This window comes from Sander vitreus, chromosome 8 (assembly GCF_031162955.1).
Source record: "Sander vitreus isolate 19-12246 chromosome 8, sanVit1, whole genome shotgun sequence".
Taxonomy (NCBI): domain Eukaryota; kingdom Metazoa; phylum Chordata; class Actinopteri; order Perciformes; family Percidae; genus Sander; species Sander vitreus.
Genome location: NC_135862.1, coordinates 14,062,081 through 14,086,002, shown reverse-complemented (window position 1 = coordinate 14,086,002; position 23,922 = coordinate 14,062,081). Strand labels below are relative to the sequence as shown.

At 40.6% G+C, this 23,922-nt stretch overlaps 1 protein-coding gene across 1 annotated transcript in view; it reads left to right on the top strand.

The window, feature by feature from the left end:
* slco3a1a (solute carrier organic anion transporter family member 3A1a) overlaps positions 1-23,922 on the top strand; it is a 41,973-nt gene that overhangs the window by 12,860 nt on the left and 5,191 nt on the right. Inside the window, exons 3-7 of the mRNA XM_078256931.1 lie at positions 19,926-20,024; positions 20,120-20,392; positions 20,611-20,775; positions 20,863-21,061; positions 23,680-23,848. Coding sequence (XP_078113057.1) covers positions 19,926-20,024; positions 20,120-20,392; positions 20,611-20,775; positions 20,863-21,061; positions 23,680-23,848 — 905 coding nt within the window. The remainder of the gene's footprint in view (positions 1-19,925; positions 20,025-20,119; positions 20,393-20,610; positions 20,776-20,862; positions 21,062-23,679; positions 23,849-23,922) is intronic.

Below are 23,922 nucleotides of genomic sequence, written 5' to 3'. Positions count from 1 at the left end.
CACCTTGTTTGTTAGATCATTGTTCATTTGTTGAAGTGTTGTATCTGTGTTTTGGGGACATTTGTTACATGTCCTGTAGCACTCATTAGGGTCTTATCTGAGAAGATTTCTGTCATTCAAACAACTCTTAGTTGTAATTTAAAACTCGTCCAGCCAATTTAATAAAATGAAGGGTTTTATTCGTGCTCGAGTCCATAGATGCAGTTAATGGATACAGGCACGGAGAACTGAAGGCTCTGTTAGCAACGATTAGCTCTGTTAGCAGTTAGCTCCGTTATAGGAGTGGATGAGACTGCCACGGACAGGGTTAACAACCAGACTCTGATGAATGACATTCGGGGAGCTTCCACAGCGGTGTGGCCGCGGTGTTTTGTACGGTTTTATCAGTACAGTTAATCCCAAGGCAAGAACACCAGCAACATGCTACTGCTAACGGTAGCGTCTGAGCCTGAAGTGACTGCGCGAGACACACGGCAAGACTTCACGAGGGGAGGCAGCTGGTCTGGGTGCACTGTAAAAAATGTCGCCTATTCATATTTTTAACACTAGGCTGCCCGCAGATGCGCCTGCCTATTAATCGGCTTGATATACTGGGATATTGGCCGATGCCGATTATGTTAAAAAATGCAAAAAATCGGCCGATTAATTGTCCGGGCAATTAATCGGTCGACCTCTAGTGCTAATTTCCCACCCTGGTGCCTTTTTTGATGGAGTAGATAAGATGTGTCAGCATAGTGTGTGCTGTTTGTTATCAGCGTGGAGCAGAGACAATAAGAGCCTGAATAGAGGATGAGTTCAGCCTGGCACTCGCCCCTTTTTCTGATACAGCAGCATGCTGACCTGCGAACAAAGGCAGCAGTGTGCTCTGTACTGTAATCTCAAGCCCAAAGCTGATTTCTTAATTTCCGTTCATTGTGTTTATTTGTCCCCAACATGAGCTGTTTTTACAAAAAGCACATTAAGCTTTGTTTGAAACAATAAAGGGCCTGAAAAAATGCCACAAAAGGCTTTGACATCTTGGCACCGCCGTAGTGGCATGTTAGCAGTTTACAGTGGGAAGTGGACTGCGAGTGATTGAAGATTGGCAGGTGTAAGGGAGGCAAGATTTGGTTCTGTCCTCCTCTGATAAGCTGCAAGGAGAGTTGGAGGAAAAACAATTGGTGAGCAGCGAGGAACAATGTGGTATTGAGTCGCGCTCAGCTGATTGTCCTAATCCTTCTGCTGCAGGCATGTCATGTGCCCCCAGCTGCATGAATGGAGTAGATTGTCTAAAATTCTGTGAGATTTTCTTTCACATACTGATAATGTATTTGGGTTATTCATCAGTTTACGTCAACAAGTTCACATTGTTACAGCAGCGATAGAACGTTTTGTTTCGAATCATTGTCATGGCCAAATATTTGCTTATTTCTTGTAGGTTTTGCATACGTTCTGTAGGCTTTGGCTTCGGTCTTATATTTTATTTTAAATTCACTATAAAGACACTTGGGAATAAGTCCCACAACATCACAAGATTAAATTTAAGATATGATAAGGTTTTAGGGGGAATTCTGGGAGTGGTTTGAAGAAGCCATTAGCGACAAACACCTTTTGAATCTGCAACCAGAAACTTGACATGCGTCTCATAACAGCTGCAGACAGATGTGGTGTATAAACGAATCAAGTAACCCTTCCTCTACTGTGTGTATCTACTGTACATACTGTTTAGCATATAGACTCTTTCACAGCTTTAAGTGTTGAAACTTTTTCACACATTTAACGGGAGACCGGGTTAAAATCAAAGTATTTACTTCACTTTCATTGTTTAATTATCTGATATCACATAATTTAACTTCAGTGCAAGGTGAAGAACATCATAAACCCTGATTTATGATACATTACACCTAGTGTAATTAAAACTGCAAATTTTTCCCACAGCAACTGTATCCTGCTGCTGTTGTCAGTGCACATTTTCGCCTGGTGATGTGTTATTGTTAAAATTAGAGCCTGAGCCAAATGGCCAGGTGGAAAGACCCACCCTTTAAGAGTATGGCGGTGCAGGGAGAGCAAAGCCGAGAGGCCTGGAGAAGAGCCATAATTACAGAGTGAGACAGGAATGCCAACCAGCCAGCCATGAGGTGGGTCTGAGAGGCCGGGACGCACATGCATACCACACAGGCCTGTGAAAAACAACTCCTCCAGAGGCTCCAAGTGCCTGCTTTACTGTGTATACTGCAGCAGACACGGCTTACTGCTGTTTATGCTTGTCTATCTGGTTAAGATATGTTCACTGTCATTGTTAAGAATTTTTAGGAACTTGTTCTGCTATGTGGTACTTGTTCTTCTTAAAAGGAAGTACTTCAGTGTTCTTAAGAAACAAATTTGAATGCCATCACCAAACCGAGTCAAACATGTATTTTATGGCATTGTGCTGTTTTGGTTTGTTTCCCAAGTCTAGACGTAGGCACTCGTCTCTGGCCAAAGGAAATAAATATGATTGGACAGATTGCGTCAACAGGCTCTTCATTCCCACTGCTCTATGACCTTTCACTATCCACAGCTAATTCTGGCTCTTCCCACAGGACCCCTGACTACATAAATATACTGTACAGGACACACAGAGAAGGGTTTAGAGCTGGCGTCGTTTATCGTACAGCACAGACTCCACCACGCTGCCTCTCCAGGTTTCAGAAGCCTTTAGCCAGCCTGCGATTTCTTTATGAAACTAATGTGCAGTAGGGAGGGAAAGGATTACATTAATTTATTCATCGATGTCATACAGATGCCTACAGATTTAGAAATGTGGACGTTGCTTGTAGCACAATATAAGAAATGTATGATTAGATTCAAAAGTGCTGATGGAGAAGAGGCTTAAAGTGCAATTTTATAATGTAGCTTCTGCCAAGGTTTAAAGTCTAAATTACACGTTTTTTCTGTACACGTTTTTTTTTCTGCTAAAGCATTCATACTGTATATGCTATGTAAGTTACTTGTGCTGTGCTCATTACAGCCATGCTAGTGGCTCTGGATGACTGTCCGTAGGCACTGTGGTGTTTTTAAGATGAATGCTAATTAAATTAAAAAGTAATTTAAATGGTAATTTCTGTATTTTTCAACCTGGAGACTATTTTCCCCATGTATTTGTGTCTTAGTGACTAATGTGAACAAAAGTCTTTGAAATTGGTCCAGTATTTTTCGAGAGTGCTGTAACCGGCAGCCATGAACCAGGCCGCAAACCATATAGAGCAAATGTGCACCGTCAATGTACATTTTTTGCCACTGACGGGCTCAGACTGTTATTATAAGTGTCTGAATACATTATAGGAAGAGGGTGAAGTCTCGTTTTGAAATCTTGCGAGGTGACTTGTTGTCAGAAGACAGTACTGTAGAACTATTGATGTAGTGTGGAACACGAGTGGGGAGAGAGGAGTTTCGGGGAGTTTACAGGGAGTACAGAAAGCGTGTGTTATCTAAAAGATTTTTAATTGCGCATTTCGAGATTGTGCCAACACTTCGTGTGTCTTTCATAGACGTTACCTTTGGATATGGACACACTGAAGTTGAGGCTAGTTGTGCTACAGCTACAAATAGATCCTACACTCTGGCAATACACTGCACCTTACAGATCATGGGGTCTGCAGTGACCATTTTGAACAGGGATGACTACTGACAGCCAAAGAGGAGAAGAAATCTTATAGCAAAGCACATTTTCCTAAAGAAAAATGCTGTTCCAAAAGTGGAGAGCTGCAGACAGAGCGGAGGTAAGCTAATGCTATTAGCTAAAGTTACTATGTAAACCTGGCATCAGTACTGTAAGTTACACACAAAAGCATGGCAGGACAACGTCAACTTCTCTATCTTTCTATGTAAAACAAATTTCCTGCATATCTACTGTACACCACCTAGCTTCTTGGATTAAGTCAAGAAACAGCCACCTCTACTAGTATTAGAATAAACTGTTTGTGTGCGTTTAGCCGCTACTACATCCCAACTAATAAAATCAACAGGGCTAATAGTTCCTCACTTGGAGATATTTTAAAAATGTTTCCTTGGAATGTCATACGTTAGAGATATTTCTCTAAAGGTCATTAGAATCCCTTCTTTAAAGAGGTCAAGTACTTACTCCTTTTTTTGCCCATATCTGGAATCCTGCATTCAGCTTGCCTGGTTTAAATGAAACATTGCCCCACTGGGCTGAATTGTGACGGAGTCCAATATGTTTATATATTCTTTTACCTCATACCATACATTAACCATATTAAAAATTATAGGATGTGCAGTATGTGTTTTTAAGTACTTCAGCTTGACTGAATACAGGTACAAATTCAATGATACCTTAAAGGAACCTGACTCTGTTCATCCAAGACGGAGCATCTCCAGAAGAAAAACAGAACATTATAGTTCTCAATTGTGTTGCTAAATAGTACCAATAAAAAATGTGGACATTTCAGCCCCCCAGTATCAAATAGAAGATACAGCATAGATAAGCGGATTCAAGGACAATTTTAAAGATAATTTTTAAAGCTCCACTGATGATGGGCCAACTTTGAAGGCCTAATGCAAGAGGTAGACTGGGATAGGGTGAATAACTTTTTAGACTTAAAATAAGTCTTTATTTTTATGAAACTGTCTAACTTGCATTAGACTAATCTAAGAGCAGAAATGTGGACTGGTCTAACACTAACAGACCAGTCTAAATATCTTTGTGGACTTGGCCTCAGCATGGCACATCTGGAGACCCTTCAAAGATCATATTTAAAGCTCCACTGATGATAGGCCAACACACACACACACACACACAGAGCCAAACTACCAAACTAGGAATGACAGTCCAGCTGGGGGGAAACACAAAGGTCTTTTTCCCAGTTGTGGCCTAAGACAAGATAGCTGCCTCTACCTGGAAAGTGAAAGCATTAAATCATATCTCTGTATTTTTGCTGCCAACCACTGGTTTGTATTTTATTTTCAGGTCTTAGCTCTGTCTTTCACCACAGCTACTGTATTTTTTTTTTTTTTTTAACATATTCCAGCAATTTTCAAATGGTATATTTCATCATTTTGTGTTCACTTGAGCTCTGCAGGGATACATTTAGCTTCAGGTTTGTTAGGGAAACCGATTGCAGTCGTCGCAGTGAAAAAGGTCTCAGAGGGATCCTCGAGAGACTTGTCAACATTCCTGCTAAAATGCTCTGACTCCAAACAGTTGCTGCAGTAGGGCGTTTATATAAGCTACTTAAACTCAGCGCATGTTAATGTCATCTTGAAGGATTAGATTCTAAATGGGGTTTTCCGTCCATGCCATAAGCTGCATGCTGAGTTTGCCTAACACCACCAGTTTGTTTTATCTCAAAATGATAAACGGCATTGCAGTAAAAGTTCATCAGTCAGCCGCTGCTCTTCTGCATTACTGTTATGAACTGTGTGGGTTTGTCTTTCTGCCATGTGTAACCAGACGCTCAGTCTGCTGTGCTTCAAGCTGAATGACCCAGAGACGTTTACTATAAGTTCTGCTGCAGGCCCGGACACAGTGGCGGCCCCTGCTCGGTTACCTCTGGTTAGTCTTAGAGTGTAGAGAGGGCGCTGAACATGAGATTATCTTGTATCCAACTAGTCAACAACATGCTGCTGCTGTCTCAAAGCTAATCAGTAATTATCCTCAAATACTCTGAGTATCATGTAAAGGAGTCCGAAAGGAACAGAGCTGACATAAAGCTAAGCACAGGGAGACTGCAACACTTGCTTGCATTTTGGTAAATGGAAGGTCATTGTGATTAGTAGTGGCTGCCCCAAGTTAAAGTTTTGTTTAAATCTGAGAAGAGAGTTATTTGATTTGAATCTGCTGTCATTCCTTGAATCTAATTTCATTCCTGTCTGTCTTACTGTCTTTCATTCCTGCCTGGTGATGTGGCAAAATATAAAGAGCAGATTTCTCCGCTGTTAATAATTTTAAATTTTTTCATCAGCCTCTGCAGATACTGAGCTGATTGAACGTGGTTCTGATATGAATCGGGTGGGGCGGTGTGCAAAGCTATCTGGTAGTGTTAAATGAACCTCAGAAGGGTGTGGACTCTGTTGATTATTACATTTGCACATTTTTGCTGTGCGTCAGGCCATGTGGTAGCCTCATAAGGACTCGTCATCTGGCTGCTTGTGAAAGTAAATTACCTCCCCCAGTCAATCTGCTGTTTTTGTGGGATAGTATTGCAGTGACACAGTAATTATGCCAGTGTATGTTTTGCTAGAGTCTGTACAGTCCTGTCTGTTGGACGTCTGGCTGGTCAGATCAGATCAGATAAACAACTAAAGGTTTCACGAAATTTTGTTTCGTTTTCAAAACATTACACACAAAATAGAGGGAAGCAGCTGAACATATGTTAACCAATTTCCATTGTAACTGTTCTATTAAATAAAGATACAGTAGATACTAACTAGTAGAACTAAAACGAGTTAGGGTAGAGTGTGGTAGGGTTATTTAGACTTAAAATAAGTCTTTATTTTTGTGAAACTGTCTAACTTGCGTTACACTAATATAAGAGCAGAAATCTGGACTGGTCTAACACTAACAGACCAGTCTAAAATATATTTGTGGATTGGCCTTAGCATGGCACATCTGGAGACCCTTCAAAGATAATTTTTAAAGCTCCATTGATGATGGGCCAACTTTTCAGGCCTGATGAACCTTTCATCCTTTAGCTGGACCGTGAGGGTACTGAGAAAGTGTCAGTTTAAAAGCAAGTAAATAGGTCAGACCTCTGCAGGAAATGGATCAGTGTTGGATAACAGATATGAAACCCTCAGGCCATCTCACCAGAGCCTGCAGAGCTGTATGTTGAAGCTTCTCGCTATTGCCATTTCTACTAGATCGCCATTTGCAGCAGTGGACCCAAGGCTCAGCAGCCTGAAAGGTGCCCAATGTGGAATCCTGCTGCATTGTGGCTAGTATCTCGGCCTAACCGGGCTTGTGCTTCCTTTTCCCCTCCATCATGAATCCCTGTGGCCTCAGTAAACCTCACTATGCCACCATGCAGCCATCTCGAGGCAATCTGGGTCAGACTCTGTATCTGCTGATTAAAAAGGGGATTTTTGGTCATCCATTGGGGGAGGAGCGTGAGGATAAGAGGTGGGTGGAGACAGATCATAAACACAGCAGCATCAGCAAGCCGTTGCCACAGAAACGACTGGTTGTTAGGCTGTTTTTTTTTACTATTGGATTGAGATGCTGAGTCCTGCTGTGGAGGATGCAGCTGTCACTCTCCTCTGCCTGATTTTTAAACCACACAGAGTTTAAAAAATCACATGCATGGCTGCTGATCAGCTCCCATCATGGACTTGCTGACACGTAACTGCTCTGAAAAATGAGCAGTTTAAGTGTACTGCAAGACCTGACCTTGAACAAGGACTGTGCTTTAGGAAATATAGATTCACGCTGTGCTTGTGGCTTTGCCACAAATCCCAAGCCTCATTGATTGAGTGGTGTGTAAGTGGTTGCTCTCAGGGCTCCTAGGATTACTCGGAAGCATGTTCAGCACTTAATCTCCATATCACTGATGGTGGGGAGTGAGGGATAACAGTGCCTAATTAAATGGACTCTGATCAATAGGTGGGCAGTAATTATAGTAACCGTTTGATTCACTCAACTTTTATTTAATCTGTGTAAACAGAATTGGCTTCACTCTGATCCAACCATGTTTTGCTTAATTTGGCTGATTTTCATGAGGTATGATATGAATGCTCGGTTTCAATGGCTCCGTTTTCAACCATATTTTCCAGGCCTTTGGCTCTGTCAACGTTTTTATTCCTCAAAACACCTCCCACGTGTCCTTCCCCATCAATTCTCTTCCTCAGGATGCAGCACAATTAGTCCCATTTATAATTGGTGGTAGACATGATGTTGTACAATTGTCCTTATATTGTGCGCCTGCTTCTCTCATGTTCCTGGAGAAAGGGGGGAAACGGGCTGTTGGCATCTCTATCCTGATAATTAGGCCAAGCCACCTGCTGAAGAAGCTGTAACCAGCTGCTGTCAAAGAGTCCCAAACCTCTCCGTGCTCCTTGTCTTCAAAAGAGCAGCTGCAACTCTCCATCAGAGAGATGTAGAAACTCTGGTCTTTTGCCCTTTCTTCTCCATGCCGTCATCCTACTACCCAACTTCCCAAAAATGGAGACTGTGGGTAGCTCCTTCTTGGCGCCAAGCAAACATCTGAAGCAGGATTACAAACAGATCACTGTAGCAGGGCAAAACGACAAGGCTTTGCTCTGTTTCATTAACTCCTACCCAGCGTCTATCCGTCTTCTCTCCCCTCTGTCTCCGTCTCTCTTCCTTCTCTGCTCACCCGGTGTACACAGAGCTGGCAGTCTGCTTTCAGCATCACACCAGTGCCCTGTTTGAAAACCTGCCTGGTCTGTTTATGTAATCTTATGGCACAGAAAGACCATCATTATTATTGTAACTGTAATTGTAAAGGGTGCATTACTGTAATGTTTAAAAATCACTAGCCTTGCACAGAAAAGATCTGGCAGCATTGATTCACATTAAAAAGCTGTTAATTTTAATGACGTGCACCGTTTACGGTCTGGTAACCAACAATGAAGATCATTTCACTAGTTAGAAGTGTGGATTTAAATCTGTAGAACATGAAACAAAAACAAATGGATGGACTTTTAGTTAAAGCAGACTAATACTGATGCCATTTTTGTTAACGAGGGCTTTCACTGCTTCCTGGAATAGTTGAAGAGTAATGACACATGGTTAATTGGACTCAAAGATTAACTGCATGCCAGGTTAAAGTAGCTTAATGCTACTGACCTACAAGGTAGAAAAAGAACCTGATTAGAGGCAGTCTGAGCACAATGTCTCCATTCTATTATATTGTGCTGACAGTTAGCCAGCATGCACCATACCAGGACCCTGAAACTGAAGCAGCTAAATGGAATTCATCATTAGTATTTACTCTGGTGGTTTTCCTGCTGTGACATGTCAAAATGTCCAAAAACTGCTTTTAGACCTCCTCTTAGGACTTTGTGGGCAAGTACTGACTGGGCTTGATTGACCTCTACCTAACTCTGTTGTCAGCTTTGTTACACCTTTTTAGCCCGAGACAGATGACACATTTATCATTCTTATCCGTACATGGAGTCTAGTAGCATTAGAGGTTTTGAACGTATACAAGATAAGAAGATAAAAGATAAAAATTAGTTCAGATAGGGGAGGCAGGACCACCCACATATTTTTATAAACTTGTCTCGTATCCATTTACGAGTGTTGATTTAGACAAAATGCTTTTTTTAAACATTTTAACATTAAACATTTAATTTCCCTCACGTCTGTTGACTTTCTTCTGCTTTTTTTTATTATAAAGATCTAAGTGTTACCCTCCAATATTTATACATAAGGAGACCCACAGAGTGTGTTCTTTTCCCAAAGTTTAATATGACGGCTTCACTCTGTCTTCTATAATCTAAGAGGGCCGGATGTTGAACACATTTATTTCCATGACGGGGCTTCAGTGTTCCAGCTCTGACGTGTAGCTCACTAAAGACCTTTTTTTTTCTTTTTCCATCTTGCTGCTGTGTGTTTTACTTGAGTGATTTTTCTCTATATTGTCACCTAAAGAGTCCTGGGATGTGGCAGCTCAGTTGTCAGTTGTCAATTATAAAAGAGGGCAGAAATCTGTCGGGCACAGCAGATCTTCAGTCAGCATTTACTCTTTTCTTTTTTTTTCTTCTTTTTTTTAATACCTCTGATATAAAACAGCTAGTATGAATATAATAAAACAATGCAAAATACAAACTATTATTTGCATTTCCTATGAAATCTTATTCCTAGATAACCTCTTCAGATGTTTTCTTTTGTCCGACAAACAGTATAAACCCAAAGATGATCAATTTACAATAATATGAAACGGAGAAAAGCTGGAAACCGAAAATGTTTGCTTAAAAACATGACAAACAATCAATAATCAAAATAGTTGCTGATTTATTTTCTATCATTAGACTAACTGATTAATCAACTTAACATTGCAGCTTTAATAAACAGATATTTGTTTTACTTTTATATTCTAATGTACTATTAAAACTAATTATATTGAACATATATTAGGTTTTTAGTGGGGTCTTTTAATCCACGAAGGTTTAGAATATATAGTACATTTTTAGTATAACATATTCACACCAATTAAAATAAAATTGGCATCTATAAACTGTTTACGGGCTTTTATTGAGCTTGACAGTATTCTGTTTGAAAAGGCTGATAGTAAATGAAATATTTGTGCTTTAAATGCATTAAATGTTACTTCAAATAATATTTATGGTCGTAAGAAACCTCTATTAGGAAGTGAAAGAGGAGATGGTGGTGTCTGCTTAAAACAATGGTGTGTTTAGTGTTGCAGAAGGTGACGTAGTATGATATTTTATTATTGTATTATATTTTTTATGTAAAGCACATTGTGTTGCATTTTATTATATATGTAGTGTGCTATATAAATGAAGTTGACATGACTAGTAAAACACAAACTGTATGTACAGGAGGCTCAGTGAAAGTCACTTGATTGTCCTGCTGCATATAAATAATTTGGTTATAAGCAGTCTAGACTCATATCAGGATTCTAAATATGAGGTAGTGAAGCCTTCAGTGAGGCCCGACGTTGACCTGCCATTTCAGGCTGTGACCTCTCTGAGGCTTCGATTGAGCCAGAGCTGAGCTTAACGTGACAGGGTGTTGAGGGCCGCTGAGAAGCCAGTGTGTCCGCCGGCTGCAGCCCAGTTGACACTCTGCAGTAAACCCCACTGCTTCATCCCCAGGGTCAAAATGCTAATAGTTTCAAATGTGTCCTTTTAGCTGCATTTCTTATTTGGCATCAGTGAAACATTCGTCTGCTCCAGTGCAAGTTAGAAGTTGACTAGACGAGAAGACGCTGTTTTAATGTCCGATCGTAGTTGGACGTGTCCGGATGGCTGGTTTTAAATTTTAGATGGTTTGACGTGAGCGGAAGTTAAAGCAGGATGATCCTGATGTAATGGCATTTGAATGTGAGTTGAGAGCCTACTTTAAGCTTTGGCTTGTTATTTAGGTCATGGCTCTGTATAGCCAACAGGATTACTATAGGGTACAGCTGACCAACAAACAATTTGAGTGTTTTTCCCCCTTTGTAACAACAAATTGATAGTGAATTAGTCAATCAACAGAAACAACATTTTTGTCATTTTTTCAAACCAAACAATCACTGTTGTCAACCTTACAAATGTGAAGATTTGCTTTATATATATATATGATAGTAAACTGAATATTTTGGGGGTTTTAAACTGTTGAGCTTAAAACAGGGCTAGTTTTTTGTTTCGATAATGTATTCAATTCTCATCATGTGAATGGAAGCCCGTTGGCACGCCGAACTGCCAACTCCGTCAAATACACCATGCTCAAATCAAATCACAGACTGTATGGGTTGTAGCTGCTGCGATAGTTGGCCAATCACACGTCGCATTAAATCAGAGAACGTGTGTGGTGATTGTTCTGCGAGCAAAACCATACAAATAGATCTGGGTACAAAAATGATCAAATGCAGGTATCATTTAAATGAAGTTTCGATACTACTTGGTACTGGCTTTTTTGGTCAGTACGCCCATACATTTTCTGCTTGTGCCCCTAAAATGTTCGGTTAGGGCTACAGTGCTCCTAGTAGAAAAAAACCTTGTGTTTAAATGGAGAAGTTTCAATACTACTTGGTACTGGGTTAGTATGGTCAATACCTTTTTAAAGATATTAAGTACCAATACCCAGACCTAATGATCATACTGTAGCTGATAACATCATGCAGGTGTTTAACAGTCTCACTGTGTTATTAGCAAATAAAGTAGGAATTTGAGAATCGCAGATTATGTTGTTGCATGCTTGTATAGCTTTTTACTTATGAATGAAGTAATTGAAAGACCTGATATCTAAATGCACTTTCTCATAAAATTCTAGTGAAAAACTGCAGCAGGTTGTGAATCATAAGAAGCGGGACACATGCTGGTTAATGTTATAAGTATGTACCTATTAAAATAAACCCACAGTCCAACGAGGCACGAGATATCACTGAAAAATGTCAGTTTAACCAGCCCACATGCATTTTTTAAAAGATACAAACAATTGATATGAGTCATTTGTTCTCTCTTGTTTTACAGTTTGGTCAGGTGATATGCTCATTTTATGTGAAAGAAGATGGCACTTTTGTTGTTAATACAACATCTTATTTGTGTGTTGAAGTCATATTTACTCTGAAAAAAAGGCTTTCCAATACTAGTTTCTGCAGCCTCTACATGTAACGTACATGCAGATAACTCAACTATGGTGTCTCCCTTAACAGCAGAGCGCTGATTGACAAGTTGACGACCACCAATAACTCTGATTGCATGTGGAAATTGTAAATCCTGGACGTTTGGTTGATTTTGATGGAGTGCAGAACTCCATGTGTATTTACTGCCTAGCTTATAGTCAGTAGTCTGGCTACAGTGGAAGAATAAGAACAAGGCTGATGTATTTGTGAGGAACTATGAAAGTTCAATTCATTTTTTTCTTCTTCAATTTTTCAAATTTGAATTGAAATTGAGTTGAACTATGAAAGTGCAAACAGTTATTAATACACAGGGTAAAATGTGCCAAAAGTTGGGTGATTCACTCAGCACAGCCTATAGGCTAAGTAAGCTATATTCACTTCTGTTTCTCACATCACCAGGTAACAACACATTAAGTTAACTAGCATGTTGCTATCACCAGCAGCATGCGGCCTAGCCCACCAATCAAACTTTCTTTCTCCGCTACCTCTCCTTAGCAAGCAACAAATCACAGTGTTTCCGCTATATACAATATTGCTGCCGCTGCTTCAGCATTTTATGAAATGTCACAATTACACAACTCTGCAGAGCTGTCTGCTCCACGGGCTCAAGTGAACAGTCGTCCGCTCTCTTTCCCCTTTGAGGGTGAGCAACTGGAACAGTAACAGGACGTCATCACTCGCGAAGTCATGACAACCAAATAAACAGCTGCGCGAGTACAGCGTTTTCTCCTCAGGCAGAGTGACAAACAGCGACAAAAGCCTCGACGGCTGATTTTGCAGGTCCGAGTCTGAGATGCACATTGCAAGATGTATCTGGAATTGTTCATTAGCTGTGTGTCATATCTGTAAAGCTTAATGGGCTCACAGTAGTAAAACAGATATGATATATGATGCTTTTGAGAAACAATTGCAAATAAAGCAAACTGTTGCTAAAAAGGAACTACATGCTTTATTCACTTTAGGTAATGTTACTGTTGACAACTTTTGTCTATAACATCACCAGCTAACAACATGCTACCTAACAATAACCAGCTAACAACCAAGGATGTATTATAAGAACTGGATACAATGTAAGGCTATCCATGAAAATCTTTATTTAAATGTCATAAATCCAAATTTTCATTATTAACAATTGACAGACAAATGGCTTTAAAACCACACATAAGATGTGAAGCTTGTGCTTTTCCTCAGTAAAAAAAAGCCTTCAATTTATTAAACCCAGTCCAGAAAACATCACCAGTTATCATGCATACCTGAAAATAGCCGCATGCTGTTTCTGTGCAGTTGATGAGAGGAGAGGAAGTGTGTTTCCAGGAAGCCGATAGATGGTTGTTAGGTGTGGTGTGAGTTGAGGTGTGTCTGAATCTTTTGTGTAACTGTCGGTGTGAGTGAAGCCACCTTCCTTCAGTGGGCATTCAGGAAATGGCCTGTACTCAGTCTGACATCTCTGGCCTTTTTTGAGTGTTTCTCTGTAATCTTAAATATGTGTTTACGCTACTGCACAGAGGATGTTATGACCTGATGTACGACAGAGGAGGAAGACAGAGCTTTTGTTTGAAAGCTCTTCAAATCGTGTAGTCTTAAAAGTTCACAGTCACTTCATGTAACCTTGATATCTTGCGTCGGCTTTATGCACTTCTTCCATCCCGAGACTCTTTTTGTTCCTGCTCTCAATTGACCTACCAACATAAACTCATGTTTATTAAGCCCCAGAGATGGAGCTGAGACACTGGCTCTTGGCTTTATCTTCAGTATCATTTAGCTCACTCTGTTTTAGTCTGGCCTTTCGTGAAAGTGGCACAATATGTTGTTTGGCAACATCAGACTGTCCCTCTGCTCTAATTTAGCTCTGAGGATTACCGAACCAAATTTGGCCAGATTAATGGAAGAGTAGAATGAATTCCCTTTGTACAGTGAGAGCATGAAATAAACTGAAGACGGTGCAGGTGTAATGCATCTGACATTTTGATTACCATGAGTTTTTCTGTTTAGCCTCACGTTGTGTTGGCTTATAATCTCCACCCCTTGGCTTGGATGGTCCAAAGAAACTAAACTTTGGGACAAGTGGTCTTTGTGAAGGACCTTGTATCTGTGTTGAACAGCATTAAACCGGCCTCTTACTGGGTTTCACCTGGCTCCACGTTAATCTCAGGAGCTATTTTATGAAGAGTGCAGCCCAACCTGTCACAGTTATCATATTATGGCTTAGTCTTTGCATAGTGTTTTGGCTGAACCATTACAAAAGTGTATGAGATGGAGGTGCTTGTATGTGGTTACATATTTATGGGAAACGCTCTCCAAGTGTGAAGATAAATAGCGTGACGTCAAGGAGCTTCTATTTTTGCTAAACCACAAGTGATACATGTGTAGAACTGTGAAATAACATCCCTCTGTGTTCTTTGACGTGAAAACATGGGCATTTGTACATTCAACATTTATTTTAAGTCAACTTTCCAAATGTAGATTGTAGGCTATGGGAAGCATCTGTGGGTTAATTATAGAGGTGTGACGAGAAATCGTCCCCACAAGATCTCGCGAGATTAAACATGACGAGATTTCTCGTCGAGGTAAAAAGTGTCTTGCGATATCAGTACACAAGTACAGGGCTTGCAGCCTTGAAATTAGCATAGAAGATTCCCCGCCCGTTCTCCAAAGTTGACAAGGAGTTTACTTTTGCTGAGCGATAGCGGAAGAAAAAAGCTGCCTATAAACCCAGTGTTAGAACGTTAGAGAGTACTGCCTCTCTCTCGCTCTCGCTCTCTCGGCCGAGACACACACGCATCCACAGCGTACAGTTCACTGTGGCGCTGTCTCGCGCAGACCTCTCTCTTTCTCTGTTCTATTTAAAATGAGTTGGGAAGCGAACAGCAAAACCTAACTTTACTTTTAATGATATTACACAAAGAGAAATGTTCTCCCTTCGTCCTATAATGGTCATAAATCAATACTAGAGTAGCCTACTTCCTTGTTTAGTGCTGCAATTAATAAAATGCAGAGGAGGAGAAAAGAGCATCTGTCTTCACAAAAATCATCATCGTTTGATGGTAATTTATTTGTGCTTTAGAACGTAATCAATGTGAAACAATAGTAAAATAAGCTTTATTTCTCTCTGTCTACTGTACAATGACAAATTCAAGTACAAAACATTTGGTCTCAACTACTGCCAGAAAACGCTTAGTTATGTTGTAACCTTTGTTCTCTGAGTGAAGAGACCATCTCTCCACCGTACATATGGAATAAGTAACAGTGTAACTGTTGGTTATACAGGAGAGAAGCCAGTCATTTGAGTTTATGGCAAAACCTTTCAGTGCTCGGTTTTCATTTTGGGACTTTGAATTGAATAAAGGACACTTTTTCCAGTCTTATTTCTTCATTGTAGTTTTCTGTAAAATAGTGTTAAAATCTCGTCTCGATCTCGTGAACCCAATCTTGTGTCTCGTCTCATCTCGTGAGCTGGGTGTCTCGTCACACCCCTAGTTAATTAACATCCGGAAAAGGACAAGCCTCATGGACAGGAGCTTTCCCAGCCTTTTCTATTGGTCTCTAAACAAATTAGAGGGAGGCAAAAACGATAGAACCAAGCTTTGTCATTGAATTATATCTGACATGCTCCCCTGAGAGTATAATTCACAGGATACTAAAAGGCTGGGGCGAACTACAACAATGAACAAATTAGTTTGTTTTGTACTTATCTCGTCACAGGACCGCTGAAAAGGAAGGGAAGGGATTTGGAGGCAGTTTAGAAAAGTAGTGTGTTACAAAGATTACCCACGGCTGTGGTTGTGTATGGAGTTGACCTTCATGGAGAATTAATGTGCTTAACTTAGGTTTATTTTTTTTTTCTTAATCCTGTTGTGAAAAAAAACAAAATCAACCCTTTACAGTTTGTACAGGCACAGTTGTCTTTTATCTATGACCTGAGAGCAAATATAAATTATTTGAAAAAAGATAAGGAGAAAGAATAACTGCAGCACTGAGGTAGATGGGCAATATAAGTTTGTAAATAACATAATCAAGCTTGTCAGTGTGTGCCCATGGGAATACTTCATAGTTCAAAGAAGCTCTCAAAGAAGCACATGCTATTTATCTCCTTAAATATTAAAACATTCGCCATTTCTTGCAGAGAGTTAGATGAGAAGACACTTTTATGTCTGTATGTAAAGTACATAGCAGGAGGCAGTTAGCTTCGTTTAGCATAAAGACTCGAAGCAGGGGCAATCAGCTAGCCGAAGCGATAGTGAGGTTGCCAATAAACCGGTGGAGACACTGCACATAAGTGCTGGGTGAACAGAAACTATTGTCCATCAAGTAATGGTCACACTACATAACTCCCTATTAAACTACAAATTGTTGTTTTTACATTCTGGTTTATACGGTGAAATTAATTAGTAAGCTTTAGAAGTGCTGGTAGGTGGTTTTTGTTAGCTTTGGACAGAGCCAGGCTAGTTGTTTCCTATTTCCCCCAGTTCTTATGCCAAGCTAAACTAGCTGCTGGCTGTATCTTCATATTTACCATACAGACACAAGAATGATATCCACTTTCTCATCTAGCTAACAGCATAGTAGATTTGAAGCAACAGCCAGCCATGCTAGCTTAACATAAAGACTGGAAATGTTAAAACAGCTAGTGTGGCTCCATGCAAAAAAAAGCGTGCCAGACTATTTCCTGGCAGGACACAGTGACTTCCTGGAGTGAGTGACTGCCTGGCTAGCTATTTCACCCTGCTAAGCTAAACTAATCAGCTCCCAGTTCTAGCTATTACTTATTGGACAGACGTGAGACTGGTATCGACCTTCTCACCTAACTCTCAGCAAGAAAGTAAATAAATATATTTCCAAAAAATGTTCAATTATTCCTATAAGCCAAACTGGAGAATGTAACACTAGACAGTGTGTGTTATTTAACATGTTTCAAAGAGGTAAAAAAGGTTTTATCTGGAGCACCTCACATTAAGTAGATTAGGCTCCGGTTGGTGGAGAAAAAGATTAGAATTATACTGAAGCAATGTTGGACTTCATACTTTGCTTATGTTTTGACTACAAGATCGAGTTCATGTTCATGCCAGCTTAATCCTATTGTGGGAGACTCAACCTACTGCATGCTGTTCCTCTGATGGCTTTGACCTTTTTAAAAAAACTGAAATATCTTCATCTTTTATGTGAAGATTATCACCAACTTCAAAATTGCATTCGCCCTGTATCTTGTGCAGAAGCAGCAGATTGATAAGCAGGCATGGTCCCTCATAGATTAGTGATCTCTTCCACATGCAAGGCTCGTGTTGCGGCACAATGTTATCATCAAGGAGACAGCGTTTCTTAAAGCAACTGGGGGTAGGCATGGCTCTCTGTGGAAACATGTATCCTCTCAGTGGTCGTGGGCTAGCTGAGCTGTCAACTCCTGCAAGGTGATTTTTCTAACTGAATTTCCTCTTTGTGGTTTCCTGTGGTGAGAGAAATTGTGATGTTGTTGCTATGAGAAGACAACACTCAGTTTCTAAGGAAACACTCGAAACAGAGAGTGCATAGGCCTCATTTGCAGCACCACAGGCAAATAGGCTAGTCATATAGCGACTGCAGCCCTCCTTCATAAAAGTGCTGTTAAACTGCACAGTTTCATTGGTATCTAGTAAAAACTCCCTGATGTGCCCCAATGGCTCTTTCCTCTGTGTTTGTGGGTGTGAATCCCTTAGTCTGTCTTTCTGTAGCCTATAAAGAGGGGGTTTAACACTGTTGTTTAAGCTTAATTGTTTTGAACTTTGATTTCAGTCTTGCATTCAGACTGTCACCAGAGGAAGTTAGATTTATTTTCAGATTGCAAAGCCTCAGAATCTAGCTATAGGAAGAGGTAAAAACCTGTCGTGCGCTGGCACCTCATGGCCACACAACCGTTTTTGTTAATTTCCGTCTTGGTGTGACGGTCAACCGCAAAGATGTTTCGGCTGTATGCTTATGGGGGGGGGGGGGGAAGCAGTATGTTCCCATCCCAACGTGAAAGCCTGTTTTCTTTTGTTTCACTACTTGTCTTGCCTAAATGAGTCTGTTTATACCGCATTATAGGTAGGGAGCCGCACCTAAACAAATCTGTGAGCCATTTCCTTTATGGGAAGAATAAACTATGATGTGAATGAGGCTACAATTATGTTAATGTGTTGACTCCCTTTCTATGTGGGTGGTCAAGGCGGGAAGCAGGCTGCATTCACTCAGCACTAGCAGAGACGTACGGAGCTTAGTCACCGTTTCCACGCTTGTTCATTACGTGGCTGCTCCTGGCATTCGAGCATCTTACTGGAGGTTCCGTGCTGATAGCAGCAATGTTCAGGCCAGTAAATGTCTGTAATGCTGCAGGGCCGGAGGAGGAAGTGGAGTAGCAGAGATGATTTCATTTAATTTGGTGGTAATTTCAAGCAAGCATTTCCGGGGGGGGGGTTAATCGCAAACGTAGAACAAGATCTGTTTTGTTTTTTTCACTGTGCGCCAGATACAGTCTAACAGTGTAGTCTAATAATACCACAGATCACAGGACACACAGGGAGAAATTTGTCTCCCAAAATTGAGCTTTGAGTCTTCATTATCTGCCTGCAGTCTGAGTCACAGCGCCAGACTCTCACCCTGCTGACAGATCTCTAATGAGGATTTTGGATCAAGCTCCACATTTTGTCTCCAGCTGCCCACGAGAGCAGAGATGGGACATACTGCACTACACTGGGTTGTTTCTGATGTCAGGTGTTGTCCTCACAGTGTGTGTGTGTTTGTTCAGTGTGTTACCCTGCAAGGGTGACGAGGCTGAGCCATGCACTCATAATGAATACAATGTAGAAACCGCTGCTGCTGTATTTGCCTTGTGGTTTTAACTGGGTGATTTGATCTTTCATGACAGCCAACATGTTTCCCTGTTTGCTGTCTTGCTTCCCACTGCACCTCCTGGAAATGTACGGTAGAATAGGCCTTCCTTGATGTGGATACATTTTTAAAAGTGCATTCACAATGAAATATTTTTTATATTTTCTTAACTACATGTTTTAAGTCATTCACAAATTCACTAACAGTGTTGCATGCCACATTGGGCTTTAATGTTTTGAAAATAAAATGTAACTTTATTGTCCCACCAGAGCAAGAAATGTGTATCTTTGTCTCGCCAAAAAACATAATACACATAATAAACACAATAGGCATTACAGTTCATCAGCATTATATGTGCAAAACAGAGCTGCAAAGATTAATCGATTAGTTGTCAAATATTAAATTATTGGCCAACTGTTTTGATAATCGGTTCGATTAATTGAGAAAATAATCGACAGATTAATCAACTATGAAAATAATCGTTAGTTGCAGCCCTAGTGCAAAAGTTGATACAACTTATTGAAATCTCCCTGCATGGGGACATTGATTGCACTTAGTACAAAGATTCCCTTATATGCTTACCAGAGGTGTTTTATAGCGGCACTCAGAACGCATTAAAAGCATGTCATGATTTTGGCTGGTGACCTACATTACAATATTCACAGCTCTTCTAATAAAACTAGCTTCCTTGTTTTTGGGCTTGTTTTGTCACTATAAATGTATTTCTGAAAGTGTAAGGTGACTAAAATAAGACCAAACCAACAAGTAAAGTTGATATTTGTTTCTGTGCAGGAATCCTCTTTTCAACATTGGTGTTCGGGCCTGCCTGTGGCTTCATCCTCGGCTCCCTCTGCACTAAGTTCTACGTAGATGCTATCTTTATTGACACCGGTGAGTTTGATATTTGTCCAGTGTTCCAGTCTCCATTAATTTAACATGTTTCTCTGTGTATGTGGGGTATTGACCTCTGCTGTGACTCTCCACAGATGCGCTGGGCATCACTCCAGAAGACCCGCGGTGGATCGGGGCCTGGTGGGCAGGCTTCCTCCTATGTGGTGCCTTACTCTTTTGCTCGGCTCTCTTTATGTTTGGTTTCCCTCAGTCACTACCATCCACAGAGAGAGAGGAGGGGGCAGACAGTGAGCAGGTTATGCTTCCTCCCTCTCCTAATGCAGAGTATGAGACTCCAAAGCCCAGCAATGGGGTTGTACGCAGCCCTGAGCCTGCCAACAGCCCCACCTGCTGTCAGCAACTCAAGGGTGAGTGTGCAAGAGCCAGTGTAGTACTGCAGTGTTGTCATGCCAGGAAAATGCACACTCTTTCAATGATATATCATAAAATATATTGATTTAATTTATTTTCTAGATTTGTCAAATGTGAATAAAACCAAAATAAATAAAGGCAACAAGAGAGTCTGTCCTGGTAGCCGACATGCTAGGAGATTAATGATCATCCTTCCTTATTTCTTTACGCCCAGTGATCCCCAAGGTGACCAAGCACCTCCTGTCGAACCCAGTGTTCACCTGCATCATCCTGGCAGCCTGTATGGAGATTGCAGTTGTGGCGGGCTTTGCAGCCTTTCTGGGGAAATACCTCGAGCAGCAGTTCCATCTCACCACCACCTCAGCAAACCAGCTGTTAGGTCTGTGTTTACAGCAAACATGCACAAGCCCACACATACTATGTATACCAGTATAATAAATAGGTTCTGGTCAACTCTATTTTTAAGGTATGACCGCCATTCCATGTGCATGTCTGGGGATCTTCATGGGCGGTCTGCTGGTGAAGAAGCTGAACTTGTCGGCGCTGGGAGCCATCCGCATGGCCATGCTGGTCAACCTGATCTCCACCGCCTGCTACGTCTCCTTCCTGTTCCTAGGCTGCGACACCGGCCCTGTCGCAGGAGTGACGGTCCCATACAGAAACGAGTAAGAGAGAAGCTGGATATATGGCAGCCATTTGTATTTACATTCAGTACAGGTTAAGGCAGTACCAAGACAAATCTGAGAAGTTGTGATTAGGATAGCAGAGAAAACATAATATTAATCTAAAAGTTATACTATTTTTTTTCTTGTAATTTACTGAATTATCTTATTTCTCAGGACTATTCAAATAGAACAAGGGAAAGAAATGTGATTAAACTGGTGACAACTGAGAGTACATATGGACATTTCTTTGTTTTAAGGGGTTTACAAGATAAAGTAAGTTGGGAACCACTGGGTTAGATCAGTATTATTCTGATGTACTGTAAATAGTTAAAGTGATGTTATGACACCTTGGGCTGCAACATGCATATGCAGCATAGTCATGCTGTCTTAAATGTATCTGATTGCAAAAAGTTTAACTTCCTGGTTAACTGGTCTTTTGACATGCTCTGTTTGCCCAAGATTTTTCAGTTTAGCTAAGAGTCCATTTTCATGACAAAACTGGTTTGGTAACAACTAGCCAATCACATGCAACTTCAGCAGATCAGAAGCAGAGTATTGTATGTAAAATCCCCCAGGAGAAAGTTAGTTGAATTCAGTGTCAAAAACCAACATCTCCATCTAGATTCAGCAGAGCGAGCTAAACTATAGATGATGAGTAATTCTATTATTTTATTACACAGTCAATCACAGCATTCTGCAGTCTGCTATTTCTGTATAACGGACCGTTGCTGTTGATCATAGACTCTGGCAGACCATTTTTAAATCGCTAAAATCATTTTTTGACTCAATGTTTGTGCTCATACGGAGCTCATGCCGCTGAACAGAAGATCACAAAGGGTGAGAGAGGGTGGAGGAAATAGGAAATGCTAAATCTGGTTCTATCATAAGGACCCAGTTATTCTTATAAATAAACTATTGCTGTCAGTTAAATGCGTATTAACAGTGTTAACGCAAACCCATTTTAACGGCATCATTTTTCAGATTAACGTTCTTTTGGCATAGCAAACTTTGTTGTTTTTTTTCACATGCTGTTGCAACAACTAGTAACGTTAGAAAAACTACAACACCACGCCAGATCTAGCTAAACAAAACAACAGGCACGGCGCACACACTTGTTTGAGCTTGCGAGCCGGCCAAAGAGTAGTAGGCTAAAGCTACTGCTTTTCAGTGGATGGCGAGCGTGAGATGCCGAAATGGATGCCAATAAGATTCTGAATGGAAAGTTTACTTTTAAAAAGTAGCCAAATGGTTCCATTGACAAGACTAAAGTGATCTGTGTGTTTTGTCGTTGTGAACTGAGCTATCAACGCAGCACGTCCAGTCTGAAATTCCACTTGATAGCCAAGCACACAGCTGATGCCAATTCTCCGCCCCCTCGTCAAAGCCAGGCGACAAAAGCACAAAGCAAGCCGATCCACTTTTCCATCTTGATTAGAGCATTAAAATGAGAAAAAATAATTGAACAAAAAGAGCAGAACAGAGTTCTGTGAATCAGTCACCGGTCACATTATAAGAGATTTAGAGCTAAAATATTATGCAACAGGACATCTCATTCAGTTTTATATTGATAAGTCATAATAAATTAAACTCCTTTGTCATTATCTGTTTGTTTATTGTAGCCTGCTTTTGTCTAGAGCTAGGAATAGTTTGAAATGTTCCAATATTAGTGGCGATACAATACCTGATGCAGATACCAAAAACACTAATGCAAGGAAAAACGGCAAAAATTCATGGGCTCCCGTTTTTGGACTGTTGCTTGAATGAAAGGAGAAAAAAAAAGACAGTTGAAGAGATTAAAGTAATTTCGGATTGATTTTGGTTAATCAAAGCAATAATGGGTAGGTTAATTAAAATATATTATTAAAATAATTGTAAGTTGCAGCCCTAATCACAACAATGCTCAACACAACAATATCACCATATCAAACACTGGCCTGAGCTGTAGGAGGGAGGGAGAACTTACTATTGATTACAAGCAAATCCACTTGTGTTATGTATTACATGAAAATGTCAGGGACCCTCCAGGCCAGTCTGCCCCTTCCTCTTTGGATTAGATCACTGCACAAGTGATTAATCAGAGGCTGTTATAGATCTCTAGAGCTGTTGTCATTTCCTTTTTATTTTGCACTGAGCCTCTCCATTGGAAGAAACGCAAAGAAATGCCTCTAGTCCATACCATTGTGTTAGTAGGAGGTTTTCATAGATTTATACGTTGAATATTATGCATTCTCTTTCTTGGAGGACAATTGTCCAGTAGTTTAGATCTATATGAGTCCAATTTATCTTTTTAAAATGGCTGCCCCAGTAAAAACATACTTGACTGGTTTTGATACTTTGTGTTACAGACAATTGTTTTTGTCCAAAAAAAAAAAAAGTGTTAAGCATGATACACAGCCATATAGTTGCCTTTATTTCTTGATATTTCAATGTGAAAGCAGTATTTTTGTCTGCTCCATAGCAGGTTAGCTGTGCAGTTTCCATGGAGACGTTAAAAGTAAACCATAGTGTCACTGATAAAGAGTGCTTCTTTGATTTTGTTTGTGCCACATACTGTACAGATATAGTTGGTACTTCCAGTTGGAAATGATGCTCAGGTTTCTCTCTGTGTCTCTGTTCAGGACTCTGCGGGTGGGCGAGAAACCAGAAGCTCAATGCATCAGTCGCTGCAACTGCTTCACCTCCTCCATCAGCCCTGTGTGCGGCTCCAACGGTGTCACCTACCTGTCCGCCTGCTTTGCCGGCTGCACCGGAACAGGAAACTCTCGGACCGCATCGAACATCTCTCAGGTCTTTACCCTAAAGACGGTTTCATGCTTCTGCGTCAAATTTGACGGCTTACCCCCGCAGACCCCTCTGCGTCG